This window comes from Anguilla rostrata, chromosome 15 (genome assembly GCF_018555375.3).
Source record: "Anguilla rostrata isolate EN2019 chromosome 15, ASM1855537v3, whole genome shotgun sequence".
Taxonomy (NCBI): Eukaryota; Metazoa; Chordata; class Actinopteri; order Anguilliformes; family Anguillidae; genus Anguilla; species Anguilla rostrata.
Genome location: NC_057947.1, coordinates 28,062,381 through 28,074,047, shown reverse-complemented (window position 1 = coordinate 28,074,047; position 11,667 = coordinate 28,062,381). Strand labels below are relative to the sequence as shown.

At 46.5% G+C, this 11,667-nt stretch overlaps 1 protein-coding gene across 1 annotated transcript; it reads left to right on the top strand.

Annotated features, from left to right (window-relative positions):
* Positions 1-2: 2 nt before the first annotated feature.
* Positions 3-11,581, top strand: lamp1a (lysosomal associated membrane protein 1a). The gene is made up of 9 exons (XM_064311380.1): positions 3-136; positions 3,960-4,075; positions 4,858-5,074; positions 5,170-5,337; positions 5,852-6,069; positions 6,566-6,688; positions 7,203-7,269; positions 8,108-8,275; positions 9,293-11,581. Exons 1-9 carry the CDS (start codon positions 76-78, stop codon positions 9,430-9,432), a joined length of 1,278 nt encoding a protein of 425 aa, XP_064167450.1. The 5' UTR covers positions 3-75; the 3' UTR covers positions 9,433-11,581.
* Positions 11,582-11,667: the final 86 nt, after the last annotated feature.

Below are 11,667 nucleotides of genomic sequence, written 5' to 3'. Positions count from 1 at the left end.
TGCGTGTCCGTCCTGATCTTGTTCCAGTGTCGTCTGTGTTGGTGTGATTTATTGTGGCTATTCTGGATTAGAAACATGGCACAATACTCAAATAAACACTCGCAGCTCGTCAAGATCGCCTTCATCGCTATTCTAGGTGGGTATTTGTTTATGATACTGCTGGGAAAGACCGTGACCACTGAGTGCAGCAGCGACGTCACACAGTGAGGACTGATGTCAAGCTCATACATGAGTCTTGGAAAAACCGCTAACGTTGGTTACATTTAGTGTTATTAGCCAATGATATAATCATTATGCTTATGTGTCCAAATTGCTACCTTGCAAGTTAGGTAGGTACTGTAATGATGATCGTTGTGTAGTGCGCAAGCTAAATGTAGTCTATGTTAACTGAGAACTGTGACGTTATATTGTAATGTAGCCCATATTTTTCTGGTATGGTTGGTCTATCAGCACTGCATTGAAATCTTATTATTACAGTTTTTGTACTTTTCAATAACTTTAGCCAAATACATTCAGCAAGTTAACTAGGTAGCCCCTTGCTAAAATGTCTAGCACAAATAGCGCTAAGCTACCACCTGAGTGACTGACTCCAAGTTACTTTAATATATATCATAAGTAACACCAGCCGTCATCGCTTTAGCTAATTTATGGTTGTTTTATTTTATAGCTGCTAGCTTGCTACCCCACCTTAGCTGTCTGTATAATATTCCAAATACAGCGACCGTTTATCTCTTAGTGTAACATTCTTCAGTTTAAGCAGATAACCATCATATTTTACTGCTTACGCAAGTTGCATTTGTTGATTTACGGTTCTAATACTCTAGCAGCAGCTCACTTCTCATCATTGAAATCATTTTCAGCATTTCACAGTACGCTGATGGATTGCCAAAACGCGGAGAAGCGAACAAACTGAGTTTGTTTTTCTGGTTCAGTGGCAGCCACGCGCGTTGCTGTCAGCGCGAGCCTATGCGCTTCCAGAGCCGCCCCATTGTCTCCGCGCGCCTCACGTGACGGCAGCAATGCTTTGTGCGGAGACACTGGCCCCTCTGTTTGCGTTTGTGCACCCGGCGAGCTCTTGCCCCGAATGGGTGACACATACAGGTTTTTTTTGTTATGGATGTTGTTTATCTAGGCGGCTATATTGTATAGACATTGAGCACATCAGGATGAGTGCTATGTTACGGTTTTATTCTCCAAAGAAATGAACGAATATAAACGGTTATACTCATCCTGGAGCTGATATATTATTATGAACTAACAACATGGAAGTTAAGAAAAATGTGTATTTTATTTCTGTATGAAAGAGATGAAGGCTTTTAGGCCAGAAGCTATTTAACACTTAGTCCTGGCTGATCTGCAATTAGGAGAAAAACCCTTTGACAATCTCCCCAATCTAAAAGACACCCTTGGTATAAATGGCATTGTAGGTGTATTTATTTATTTATTTGTTAACTGCTCTGTTGGTCTTTGTCAGTACTGTATTACAGTTTTGTAGTCTCTCGGGGGGAGAGGTACTGATGTGGACTGGTCCATGGATGGGACCTGGGTGTGGTTCTGTTCAGGGCAGATGTGCACTAGCTTGCATGCTTTAGATTAGGGTTGTAATTTTGCAAGCTTCCTGTTGAAGCCACGTGTGAACATTACCTTGGGGAGTAGGGGTGTATGTGTGTGTGTGTGTTTGGGTGTGTGTATGTGCCTGTGGAGGAGGTTACCAAGGTGCAAATTCCCTGAGTCATCATCATACTGCAGTGTGAACCTGCGTGTTGCACAACAGGGCCTGTTTTAAAACCAGGAGAGGCTGTACAGATATATATTACAGATCGGTGTTGCACAAGTGTTTTATTTATTAATTAATTTATTTAGGATCCCCATTAGCAATACACAGTGTGCAGCTAATCTTCCTGGGGTCCGAACATAAAATACATACAATACATACAAGATTATATAGTGAGACATAAAATCAAACAAACAGACAGAATAGTACAAAATGGTAACATTAGAAAAAATAAATAAATTAATAAAAATAGTAATAAATGAAGAATAATAATAATATTTTTAAAAACATCCAAGAGCCATTACCTGCTGTTTATTTGCAGTTTATATCGAGGCGCGTGGAGAGAAAAATAAGTGTCGCCTGTTAAATGATCAGAGCTGCATGCACCTGTCTCCCAGCAAGTGTTACATGGCGACCACTAACTCTGCCAGGCAATGCAGTGTGAATGCAGTGCATTTTGGTCATGTGGCGGCTGTTCAGTGTTTGTGAGTATGTGTGTGTGTCCGCTGTCAGAGGGCAGCTTGTGGCTGACGAGTGCATGAATTACCACTGTGAGTGTGCAAGCAGTGCCACCTGTGACAGGGCTCTACAAGTGCTCCCATTTTAGGAGCATTTGCTCCTGAACAATTTATGTGTGTGTGTGTCTGTGTGTGTGTTGATACTTTGCCCCCTTTTTGCTACTGAGACAGCTGTACTGGTCATCACTGATGTAGCTTCCTCTAGGCCTACCACCCCTCTCACCTCCCCCATGCTCGCCACCTTTATTACCTGTCCTAGACCTGTCTCCTTGGCGGGATTTTGGGGCTGCCTTTATAACGCCTTTACTTTGGTGACACCTGAATTACAGGGACTGTTACGGTGAGCAGTTTCACGCCTTGCACATTCTGTGATCACTCAGGATCTGTATCCTGTGCGACAGGATGTTTTCTACAGTACCTGAAACGGCGTTGCCCACATTACCAATCGCGCTGACGCACGCCTGGAATGTGCCCGTAGATAGCGCCAGTACACGGATCTGGATGTCAGACTCATTTTTCACTCTCTTTCCACAACAAAATCAGACTGTCATCTGACTGGTCCGGTGTCCTGAGCGGACCTGAAGCATGCTGGGATCTGGCAGGAGTTTGGTCTTTTGTTTGCCTCTCTCCCTTTTGTCCCTCGTTCCCTTGCTCCTTCTCAATCTCTTGTGATTGTTAGCTTCTGTAATCTGTCATTCTCCATGTCCTTACCACGCTTCACTGGATTTCAGGGGCTTGTGACTGTCCTGACCTGACCCGTGACCTGACCTGACCTGACCCCAGTCCTGACCCAAGATCTGACCTCAGACCTCCCCTTTAAATGCACCACAGCCAGTTTTTCAGCAGATTTGTCTCATACTCTAGATGTGGCACTCAGTAATCCAATTATCTTTTTAATTATGGTCTGGGTTGATTATTCTCTTTGTCCTCAAATGACAAATATGAAAATTGCCTGCTGTTTTCCACATGACCGTTATGTTAGCAGCTGCCCATATCCATGACTGGCATTTAGCATTTTTTAAATGCAGTTTTAAACATCTATACAGATTCTTTTTACTAAGGAGATTGCTGAATGCTGTAAGTTTTCTCTCCCCAAATTTAAAAGATTTAGGTCCATCCAATTGTTCTAGCATCACCCAGTTTAATTTAGCAAGGCAGATCATTTTAGAGCAGGGCTGTCCACCCCTGTTCCTGGAGATCTACTGTCCTATAGCTGTTAGCTCCAGCCCTAACCAAGCACACCTCATTCAACAGTTAGATATCTCGTTGCGCTGCTAATTAGTAGAATCACATGTGCCAAATTAGGGTTGGAGTGAAAACCCACAGGACGGTAGATTTCCAGGAAGAGGGTTGGGTAGCCCTGCACTAGAACTAGCTCTCGTCTTCATCACTTAGCGCCTTCATCTTCAAGCCAGCCTGGTTCTAGCCCTGCAGTGGGAGGGGGATATTGCTTTTCTGTTGGTTCCAGATTTCCAATCACTTAAGTCTAAAAGTTGACCTAAGCTGCCTAGTTCAGTGCACTTACAATTGTCAGCCATAAATATTGCTGTATATTTGTTTGTTCCACGTGAATGGCTAGTCTATCTCTTACCTTTACATGTAAATCCCACATTTCACATTGCTAAAAGGCAATAGTGATGATGATGATGGTCCATCTCTCCCTACAGGATGTGTGGGCGTGGCACAGGCTTTGACGGTGGAGGTGAAGGACGGGAATGCCACCTGCATCAAAGCTGAGCTCTCAGCTTTGCTCTCTATTGTGTACACAGTGAGCAACGGAACGGTATGTCTTCAGACTCTCACAAACACATGATCGCCTCAGTTTGCTTTATACGCCCGGTGCAGTCGTCGCCGTGGTTACCGGACTAACTGACACCTGTTTGCTTCCTGAGAGGCATGTGTTTCCATGGACAGAATTAACAGGAGTGAAACTGAACTTGCCAATCCACTGAAAATGTCTATGTACACGCTATACTGCAACTCTAAATTATGTAGTACCAGTGAGCTGGGTTTTATTATGTCAGGGTATAAGATTCAAATATTCATAGTGTGTTCATGCAAGTTATTTAGCATTATTTAAGCAAGAGTCTTCAAAGAATTTAAAGAATTGTCTTGGCTATTAGAGATAATGAACAAAACTAGCCTGTATGGTTGTGGGAATAGGAAGCCATTACATTGCAGGGGAAAGACGCATTTCAGATCCCATATGGAGTTTGCAACAAAGCATTGAAGTGAGGTTTTGTGAGAAAAACTGGCACTTTATGGTGTAAATGCAAAGCAAGCAGGTGGGGCTAATATGGAAAAAACACTCTGAGCCTGAACTGAACCCTTTGAAGAGCATATTTTTTGGAATATTTTTTCAAAATTCTAAATCATTGTTCTTGACCTCCCTTGCTTTCATTTGCTTTCAGTAGTGATTGTTTCATCAACCTTTGATTGTTCAGTTAAGAGACCCTCTGTGTGTTGGCCTTGTACAGAATTATCGCATGCTCTCATTAATTTCGGTCATCATATACTGTTGTTAGACATGAGGGTACACTGTGTAATGTCCCCCCCCCCATACAGAGGACAGTCAGGGTGCCCCTCCCCGACTCGGCCACACTGGGCAGCAGCAGCTCCTGTGGGGGGGACGGCCGGGCCCCCTGGCTGGTGCTCACCTTCGGGAGCGGCCACGCCCTGGGCCTGAGCTTCTCCAGCGATGGGGCCCAGTACAGGGTGGACAACCTGACACTGGAGTACAATCTGAGTGACAGCGCCACCTTCCCAGAGGCCTCCGGCTCCGGTGAGTCTCTGCCACAGGCGTACAGGTGAACCCGCGTACCTCAGGGTCTGTGGAGTGTGCGTCGGGTGTGCCTCATCGCGTGTCTCCCCTTGCAGGCCTCGTCACCCTGTCCACCGCTTCCACCGGGATCCTCGCTGGGGTCAACACCACCTACCGCTGTGTGAGCGACTCCGTCGTCAGCCTGGGTGGAGATGGTGCCGCCGTCATCTTCTCCAACTTAACGATGGAGGCCTACATGCCAGGAGCCGACCTCAGCCCCAATGGTACTGCCCTACACACACATACCTGCCCTTGCCCCCATTTTAGCCCTAATGGTACTACCCTACACACACATACCTGCCCTTGCCCTCATTTTAGCCCTAATGGTACTACCCTACACACACATACCTGCCCTTGCCCTCATTTTAGCCCTAATGGTACTGCCCTACACACACTTACTTGCCCTTACCCTCACCTCAACCACAATGGTACTGCCCTACACACACTTACCTGCCCTTACCCTCTCCTCAGCCCCAATCTTACTGCCCTGCACACACTGACCTGGCCTCACACGAGACTGTATGTAGCTCCACAGGCCTCTCCCCAGTATATGGATATGCGTGACTCTCCTTTTCACTGGCATTTTATTGCTCCTCCCGAAGTGCCAGTGAAGAGCAGAACTACCTCTTAGGCCCTGTCAGCCTCCCCCTTTCACTGGGCTAATGGGGATCAGTTTGCTGACATTAGAAAAGGGTGAGTACATTATAGCACTCAGATAATTCTGTCGGACCCGTTCAGAGACCATCTGCACTGCCGACCAGAGCGTCACCACAGAAGCGCTGCCCACCACGGCTGCTCCCAAAACCAGCGCCGTGACAACAGCCCCTGCCCCCGCGCCTCCTGGCAACCCCGAACGAGGAAACTACACCGTCACCAACGGCAACGGCACTGCCTGCCTCCTGGCTCGAATGGGACTCCAGCTCAACCTCACCTACGTGTCCAGCTCTCTGAACACGGTATGACGCATGCACACACACACACACACATACACACACACACACACGCACACGCAGACACGCACACACAGGCATACACGCACAGACACGCACACACACACAAACCAAGGACTCGTCCAGCTCTCTGAACACGGTATGACGAATGCGCACACAGACACGCACACGCAGACACGCACAAACAGGCACACACGCACACAGACACGCACGCACACACGCACAGACGTACACGCACACAGACACGCACACGCACACGAACCAAGGACTCGTCCAGCTCTTATCCATACTGTAAACAATCAACACTCGTCAGCTTATACTGCCTCCAGGCAACGCAGCATTGCAGCCATTTTCTTGTGTGTGAGCTGGCTTTGTGTAGGCTGTGATGTGTGATCGTGCAGCATTGATTTCTGTAGATATCTTCCCACCTTGCCAGGAACTGGTCTAGGCTGAGTCAGTCCAAACTTTCCCCGCATAAATGGAACTATGATTCTCTCTGCAGACCGTCCAGCAGATCGTGAACCTGCACCCGAACCTGACGAGGAACCAGGGATCGTGCGCTCAGAGCAGCGCCACCCTGTGGCTGCAGGAGGAACGCACAAACCTCAACTTTTCTTTTGTGCTGGTGAGTTCATGTGTTCAGGAAAAGCAAGCCACTGAACACTGAAGGGCCTCACTACTGAACACAGAGCCTAGCCACTGAACACCGAGAGCCTAACTACTGAACATTGATGGCCTGTTTACTGTACACTGAGAGCCTAGCTGCTGAACACAGAGTTTACATAAGCATCATTGAACACTGGGGAGCCAACCTTTTATACTGCAGGTGCTGAACATTGCACTTAAAGGCTAGCTTGACTTAGCTTAGCTACACTACGGGTCTACCTTCTAAACAGTTGACAACTGACAAAGGAATAAAGAACATGAGCAAACTTTGTTCTCCAGTCATTTATCTGGTACTGTAAATACTGCAGGTTCAGTTCCCCGTGAAGGCTTACTGAAGCCACCACTAGAGGGCGACAGCAGTCATTCCGACCCCTCTAATTTGTCCAGTGAGGACACACAGTGACGTAATTGATGTATAATTTTGGTTTTGATCTGTGCTGACTTGAGTTTGTGTCCTTTTTTTTTATCTCCAGAACACCACAACTAACAAGTACCACCTGAGTGGAATCAGCTTAACTGCTGACTGGCCAGACATGCAGGGTTAGTCATTTACACTTTCTCCACTCACAAATTAATTATTGACACAATTATACACTTAGGGCCTGATTTACTAAGACCTTTAGGACATGCACAACTAATAACACGACCATGATGAGTGCAAAACAAATTGCATGACCAGGCATGGCAAGGGCAAGTTTTAAAATTCTTAGTAAATCAGGGTTTAAAGTGTATTTTACATCTATTTAAATAATTTAATTTGTGTAATCTGATATTTAATTTCTAATTGTTAAATATATATATATATATATATATATATATATATAAAACTTGATGACAAAAAAAGATGACGAAAGAATACTGAAGAAAAACAACTGTTCTGTACTATTTTTTTCACAACACTATTTGACGCTTAACGTCTTGTAATATTTTGAATGGTATGAGCATTGTTTGTGATAAGTGGCAGATGTTTTTGGAAGTAGGTGAAGGGATATTTATCAAAGAATGAGGCTTTTTAATGTTCGGTAAACAAGTAGAATTTCTTTTAATGGCGTAAAACTTTGATTCCGATGATTCAAATACAAGTTTTGCATCCTGCATGCATTTAAAATTCAAATTAAGGTTCCGGTTCATGAAATTTTATTTGAATCATTTCCAAAACTCTGAATCGTTTCCAGTCCTGCCCAGTAGAGTCTATGATGTCACTGGTTCGGTGTTGACCTCCTGTGCTTGTATCTGGGATGGTGTTGTTAAGGAGGTATCTGAATGGGTCTTATTTGCCCCTACCCCACTCGGCTTCAGTAAAACTCTTTTAAAGGGTGTGCTTCTGTGGAGCTGTATTTCCGCCGTCCCGTCTGATCCCGCGTTCCCCGCCCCGCAGAGCCCTTCTCCGGCGGTAACGAGAGCCTGAACTACCTGCGCGGGACGCTGGGGCGCTCCTACATGTGCAGCGCGGAGCAGACTCTCCCCGTGCTGTCCGACTTCTCCCTCAACACATTCCAGCTTCAGGTGCAGCCCTTCGGAGTCAGCGGGGACCAGTTTGGAGCGGGTACGCCCTCTCTCCCTCTCTCTCTCTCTGACTCACACTCTCTCTCTTCTCTCTCTCTCCCTCTTTCTCTCTCTCTTCCTGACTCACACTCAGTGTTGCCAGATTTGAAAATGCTGAACCCACCCAAAGCCACACAATAACGTAAAAATGTAGCCCAATAGGGCGGGAATCCGCCCAGTCTGGCAACGCTGCTCACGCTTGTTCTTTTCCCCGCTTGCTTATCTTTAATAGCCTTCAGGCAGTTGGCAGGCAAATCACTTCCAAGTGTAATTTTATGAAAAAGGGGTTTTGTCTTGTTCATTGTTGCTTGCCGTCTCTGCTCACTGTTTTGATATTGATACAACAATGGCATGAAATGCATTCTGCGTGTGTACGTCTGTATGAAAGGGATATGGAATATATCTTCTGCTAAAGCTTAGTTTTTAAAAAAAAAGGAAGGTAATGGTTTAAATAGAACTGATTTGGTTTAAATCAGTTCTAACGAGTATTTTTTTAAAAGTCAGTAATCAGTTTTTTTCTGTTTACTGGCAGGGCCCTGTTTTGTCAGGAACATATTAGGTGCTTGCATAGAGCGGGTTAAATTCAACTTATTTTAATCAGGAACTGAAGATTGTTGCAGTGATTCTGCTGTTTGGTACACTAAAATACTGGTGTACTCTAAGCGCAGCCTCACCCCACTGTCCATTAAAGAATCTTTTTCTTTTTTTTTGCCAAGGTTTAAGCTATCCTTTTTGTTACTCTTGCTCACACACCTTTTCTTGCTGTTGTTCACTGTTGCCATCGGCAACAGCAGACGGGTGAAGCGGAAAGAGAACATGAAGCACGTACATGTCTTCCCAGGTGTCAGTGCAGGGGCTTTTCACATGGAGAGAATGGGACTAGCGTGCACAGGAGATTGTGTCCCTGTGTGGTGGCTGTTGCCTGTCGTGTGTAAGGAGACACCTGCATTGTCGATATCTAACCAACTGAATGAAAGGAATAATCCCCCCCTTTTCCTTTTCATTCTCTCTCTCTCAGCGGAGGAGTGTCAGTTGGATGAAGACAACATGCTAATCCCCATCATTGTGGGGGCTGCGCTAGCTGGGCTGGTGCTCATTGTTCTGGTTGCCTACCTGATTGGCCGGAAGAGGAGCCACGCTGGCTATCAGACCATCTGATCACCGCCGGTCACCCGATGAAACGGAGACGATGTTCAACCACTGCTACTAACGACTTTCACCAGACTCTGTACAAACCCCGCCCCCCCCCCATGCCTGCCCTCCACTTGGTTTACTTCCTGTCACATGATCACAGGGAGAGGAAGTTAAAGCTGTGCTACTAATTGACCGTTGCCAGACGCTGCAGATTCCCGCAGCCCCGCCCCCCCGCTGTTTCGCACGCTTGTTAGCTGTCCTGTATTCTGATTAAGAGGGGTTTCCACGCGGGGGGGCTGTTTGTCCCCTGCCATGGCCCCCCCTGCAAGCGCGTGCTAACGGGCGCAGGATTCACTGCTCCCCCCCCCCCCCGCCCCGCGTGGCTCCTGTTTGCTCTTCTCTGAATAGCTACGTGCGCTTTGTAAGAACGAACGGAATTTGTGCTCTTTTGTAAATAATTGGAAGTTTTTTCATTAAATTATATAGCTCAAAAAAACTCTAAAGGAGAATGTCAGTTTAGGGGGGATGGGGTGAGTCAGGGGAGCGGTGGGGGGGGGGGGCGAGGTCATCTGTGACAAAAGAGCAGCTTGTCCCGAATCCCGAAAGGACTCCAGATTGATTGAACCCAGCAGAGCCGTGATTGACAGGGTAGCCGACCAGTCGGCACAGAGCTCGGGAGCGGGCGGAGGAGACGCCCTGGCCTGGGGTCTGTAAGCGGTGTGAGTAGCTAGCGGTAGAGTTGTGTCAGTGGAGTGGAGAGTGCCTCTTGCTTAAAGCAGGATGACTGCAGTGCTGGGAGAGATAAGAGTAAACCTGGCATTTTGCATTAACAGGATCATATTTTGAAATGAGATTTTTGAATGAGATGAGCGGTCAGTAGTAGGGATGTTGTTGTTTTCCTCCCTCATTAGTGAGCTATGCTGTGTGTTTTGGTTTGGGCCCTCTCTCTCTGCTGTTCTCTGGTGCTGCTGTCTCTCCCAGCCCAGGCTGCAGCAGCATCACACAGGACAGCTGGGTTTTTTTTTGTTGTTGCCTTTATTCTGTATCGCTTGACATGACCCAGGAGGCATCGCGACTCCTGTGAAAAGGGAATATTTTATGCTGCCCTGCACACTGTTCACCCCCCTCCCCCCTCTCATGTGCATGGCTAACTTCCTGGAAAGTGTTGCACAGTTGAGGAGCGCCGAGTCTTAACTGCTCACAGTGTAAATGACTCGAGCCTTAGCCCAGCCGTTATTGAGGAACGAAATTTGTTTTGTATTATTTATTCCTTCATCGTGTAGCGGGTGCTGCAGGGTGCGGGTTTCTCTCACAGTTCCTGCTTCCTTTGGTCTTCCTGGCCATTGCAGGAAGTGAGTCAGTGGGCCTGGCTGCCCACTTCTATGCACCCCCCCGCTCCCCACTCCACCCCACCCCTTTCCCCAATATGTCGTTGACTGTTGTGTGCATACAGCTGTGGTCAATTCCAGTGTGTTTAGCTGGAGTTTAAACCTCAGGCCACAGAACTGTGTTACAACTGCGACAGCTAATTGCTATTTTATAGATTTGGACTGCTGTACCTGTTGCAATGCAGCTCTGTGGTCTAAGGCTTTCAACTCGAGGTTAAATCCCAGCGAAGCACACTGCAATTGACCAGAAGGGGTTTTCTTAAAACTCCTTCAGTATTTAACTATGAGCAAGTGCAACGCTAAACTAGTCCTCCGGGTTGTGGTTGAGGGGAGGAAGAGTGTGGTCCAGACGGGCCTTCATTCTGGGGACTGAGAATGCAGATTTAGATCTAGGCCCAAATCCAGAGGAACACCCCCCCCCCCCCACACTCACACCCCACAGAGTCCCACACTTGCCAGTCTGAACGTCACCACTGTCCCAGCACTGTCCATCAGAGATGGGCAATCGGCTTCCCCAATTCCTCTTCCTCCTCATTTTCTGTTCTATTCCATACTGAACAGATATTGAAAATGTACATTAAAACCATATCTTGGAGGGGAAGCTGGGAAGTGGAGTTCTAAAAGAAGTGTGAGGCCTCCAAAAGATGTGTAATATTCTTTTCTAACCCCCTGAAAGTTCATATTCACTGTAGCGATTGATCTTATATTTTTTTGTAGAGGAATGCTTTTGATTTTTTTTTTTATATGCATCTTGGTGAGGTAAAATAAAGGAAAATGATACAGTCTGTGTTTCTCTCCAAAAATATCTCTTTGTTCCAGATGTAATAAACAAAATGTGTGTGGGTGAGTCAGTTCATTATTATGGGTTCTG

What these genes read in the sequence shown, in the direction of transcription:
- lamp1a (XM_064311380.1), top strand. Translation starts at nt 76, where the DNA reads ATGGCACAATACTCAAATAAACACTCGCAGCTCGTCAAGATCGCCTTC. An exon ending in AGCCGACCTCAGCCCCAATG is followed by an intron (nt 5,338 to 5,851) that starts GTACTGCCCTAC and finishes GGACCCGTTCAG; the next exon opens with AGACCATCTGCACTGCCGAC. An exon ending in TGTCCAGCTCTCTGAACACG is followed by an intron (nt 6,070 to 6,565) that starts GTATGACGCATG and finishes TTCTCTCTGCAG; the next exon opens with ACCGTCCAGCAGATCGTGAA.